This window comes from Sinocyclocheilus anshuiensis, unplaced genomic scaffold (genome assembly GCF_001515605.1).
Source record: "Sinocyclocheilus anshuiensis isolate Anshui unplaced genomic scaffold, SAMN03320099.WGS_v1.1 scaffold394, whole genome shotgun sequence".
NCBI classification, from domain to species: domain Eukaryota; kingdom Metazoa; phylum Chordata; class Actinopteri; order Cypriniformes; family Cyprinidae; genus Sinocyclocheilus; species Sinocyclocheilus anshuiensis.
In genome coordinates this window covers 236835-240529 of record NW_015542343.1, presented here as the reverse complement: position 1 = coordinate 240529, position 3695 = coordinate 236835, and the positions used below count along the sequence as shown (strand labels likewise).

Genomic DNA, 3695 nt, shown 5'->3' with positions numbered 1-3695 from the left:
TCTGTTTTGCGCACATTTTGATGTAATGTAACATTTTTGGTTATGTCGAAATGTTATTGTGATGTATTTGTGATGTTTAAATAATATAACAAATTAAATTAAATGTGTATAATAAAAAGAAAAAAAACAATTAAATAAATTATGTGTATAATAAAAACAAAATTACAATACTTCGATTTTACGTCCGATCCAAAACAGAAATCGTTCGGGTTGCTATGGTTACCGCGTTGTCAAACACAAATTCTGTTCGCGAGCATCTATTTTGCGCACATTTTGATGTAATTTAATATTTTTGGTTATGTCGAAATGTTATTGTGATGTATTTGTGATGTTTAAATAATATAACAAATTAAATTAAATGTGTATAATAAAAAGAAAAAACAATTAAATAAATTGTGTATAATAAAAAAAAATACAATACTTCGATTTTACGTCTTGATCCAAAACAGAAATTGCTCGGGTTGCTATGGTTACTGCATTGTCAAACACAAATTCTGTTCGCGAGCATCTATTTTGCGCACATTTTGATGTAATGTAACATTTTTGGTTATGTCGAAATGTTATTGTGATGTATTTGTTATGTTGCAATAATATAAAATATAAATAATAAAGAAATTACAGTACTTCGATTTTACGTCCGATCCAAAACAGAAATCGCTCGGTTGCTATGGTTACCGCATTGGCCAACGCAAATTCTGTTCGCGAGCATCTGTTTTGCGCACATTTTGATGTAATGTAACATTTTTGGTTATGTCGAAATGTTATTGTGATGTATTTGTGATGTTTAAATAATATAACAAATTAAATTAAATGTGTATAATAAAAAGAAAAAAAACAATTAAATAAATTATGTGTATAATAAAAACAAAATTACAATACTTCGATTTTACGTCCGATCCAAAACAGAAATCGTTCGGGTTGCTATGGTTACCGCGTTGTCAAACACAAATTCTGTTCGCGAGCATCTATTTTGCGCACATTTTGATGTAATTTAATATTTTTGGTTATGTCGAAATGTTATTGTGATGTATTTGTGATGTTGCAATAATATAAAATATAAATAATACAAAAATTACAGTACTTCGATTTTACGTCCGATCCAAAACAGAAATCGCTCGGGTTGCTATGGTTACCGCATCAGCGAACGGGAATTCATTTCGAGAGCGTCTGTTTTGCGCACATTTTGATGTAATGTAACGTTTTTGGTTATGTCGGAATCTTATTTGAAAGCCCTACCAGAATGCATGGAAGAATATGTCTACATACTTTTAAAACAAACATATTGTTTTGAGTTAGGCTACTTCATGGGGTGGAGGGTACAAGCCTTAATTTAACCGAGACTTAATTCGGTGGTTAATTCTTAAAAACTCCCTAATCAACATTTCAGATTAAGAATCCGATGACGATCCGCCACTTCGGATTTGTTGCGCATGCGCACAGAGAGGCGCGGAGCTGTCCAAGTGCTGAACCCAGCGCACAACCCAGCGTCTGTCATCAGAAGAGCTTCTCCAGCGGTGACAGACGCGTCTCACTCTGAAAATACACCGTTTAACGACAGACAGGACTGCCTCGTTCCGTTCCCGCTGCGTCTGATTCGAGCGCAGAATGATTTTAGACGCGTTGGGGACGCGTAACAGCGGACCCGCGGCGTGTCGGTGTCGTTCCTTCCACACATACGAACCATGAGATTCTGGGCTGAAGTGGCTTCACCTGCGGAATCCTCCGGCTGTGTTTTAGCTCGGAATAAAACGTTCAGGGCGCGTTTCTGAGCCCATGGCCAGAGGAATGACTCGCCCTTCTGTAAAACTCCTCACAACTTTACTCGCGTGCTTGATAGAAATGCACAACTTCAGGTACGTGCTTCACTTCTTTGGCTGTTAAAGCAACAGCTGCTTAGGCTTCGAAACAGCTCAATGTTAGTAATACAAGGACGTTTATGAAACGCAAAAGCGCGAGGAGCGTCTCTGATCGTTCTCTTGTGACGCGCGTTGTCATGATCAATGAAGATTCCATTCTATTTGTGTGATTCTATAGGTAGAGGAAGCTGGGGTTCGTTGTCACAACGCAAGGTCAATATCTCAGTAACTGAGGGGTTTAGTCAGAAGTGCACAAATAGCATTGCTCTGTTGACTTCTGAATATCTACTTCAATATCTAGAATATTTGTGTGAATTCTGTATCATGCAGTGTCATATTTGTGTAACGTATATTGGTTAATAAGTAGACAAAATAAAACCTCACTGACTTACATGAAGACAAAAATCACTACAAAGTAATGAACTGAAACTGCCACATATTTCATTAATTGTGATATGACATTTTTGCTGTTTCTTTTATTTGTGTCGTCAATAGTTGACAACATGCCCCGCAATGAGGGTCAAATTGTGTTAAATGAACTGTATCTCAGTTTCTGAACAACAAAGGTAGACATGATAAATAACTGGTTTGTAGTTCATATTGGTTTGTGTCTATACAGAAGTGGACATTCAGACGATATTCAGTGGAGTAAAAGTGTGACAACTAGCCCCGCTCTATTGCCTCAGTTCATTCTCTAGTACAAAGAGCCTCAAGTGCATTGATATAAAATAAAAAAAGAGATTTTTTTTATGATAAATACATTTAGTTCTACTTAATTCTATTCTAGAGATGTTAATTTGCTAAGCAGTTTTCTTATTTTATAACATTACCAAAAACAGTTGTGGTAACATTCCGGGAACGTTAGTTTATGCCTATAAAAATAATGATAACCATAAAGAACATTAAGAGTGAGTTTCCAAAATAAGTGAATGGTTTGTGATATTTATTGTGTCTCAGGATAACGGCAGGAAAAGAGTACGAGAGAATAACGGGACGTGAATCTTCATCTGCGATGTCTCCCTCTGATTTCCTGGACAAACTGATGGGCAGAACGTCAGGTTACGACGCACGGATAAGACCCAACTTTAAAGGCATGAAACCGCTGAAAATTGAAAAAAATCACTACACTGCTGTTTTTATGCATGCGATTACAATCAATCAAAACATTCTGATGCTGCTTTATCATAATGTTTCAGATTCAGATTTATTTTTACAAACAATGCTGCAAGTGAATGTCACTGAATCGTTACCTCATTCAATTCGTTCAAACAGCTGATTCATTCAGAAATAAAGCAAGTGACTGTCTTTATGAATAAGTCAAAGAATCACTGACTCACTTGATTCGTTCAAAAACGTGGATTCATTAGAGGCGCTCAACAGTTCCCTTTCATGGGAACTTCGAACTGCGTCCTCTAGGGGTCGCTATGGGGAACGCCTTGTCGTGACCCGTGTCTGAAGCATACATTGAAAAAACACCAACAACACGTTGGCCGGCAACAGCCATGACGTCACTACCGGTGCGACTATAGTATAAATAGGCGCCGGGAGCACACATCATTCTCTTCTTCGTCTTCATTGACTGTTTTGTTTGAAGCGTGCATTTCTGTGGTAAGAGCGATCTCTTTCATATCATTATGGCGAGCACTAGCAGAGCGTTTAGAGGATGTGAGCATCCATGTTGTCGTTGTTTAACATCTGATGACACACACGATCTATGCGTTATTTGTTTGGGCGAAGAGCACGCACGCGATGTCTCCGAGGGGGCAATCGGCGTGCACTGCGAGCGTTTCTTTCCAACGGAAAAGCTCCGCTCTCGTTTGTCTCTCTTTTCGAGGAAAG

The 3695-nt window shown here is 37.9% G+C and overlaps 1 protein-coding gene across 1 annotated transcript in view; it reads left to right on the top strand.

Moving 5' to 3' along the window:
• Positions 1-1669: 1669 nt before the first annotated feature.
• glra2 (glycine receptor, alpha 2) overlaps positions 1670-3695 on the top strand; it is a 21507-nt gene continuing 19481 nt past the window's right edge. The window contains exons 1-2 of the mRNA XM_016489782.1: positions 1670-1853; positions 2814-2947. Coding sequence (XP_016345268.1) covers positions 1774-1853; positions 2814-2947 — 214 coding nt within the window. The 5' untranslated portion in view covers positions 1670-1773. The remainder of the gene's footprint in view (positions 1854-2813; positions 2948-3695) is intronic.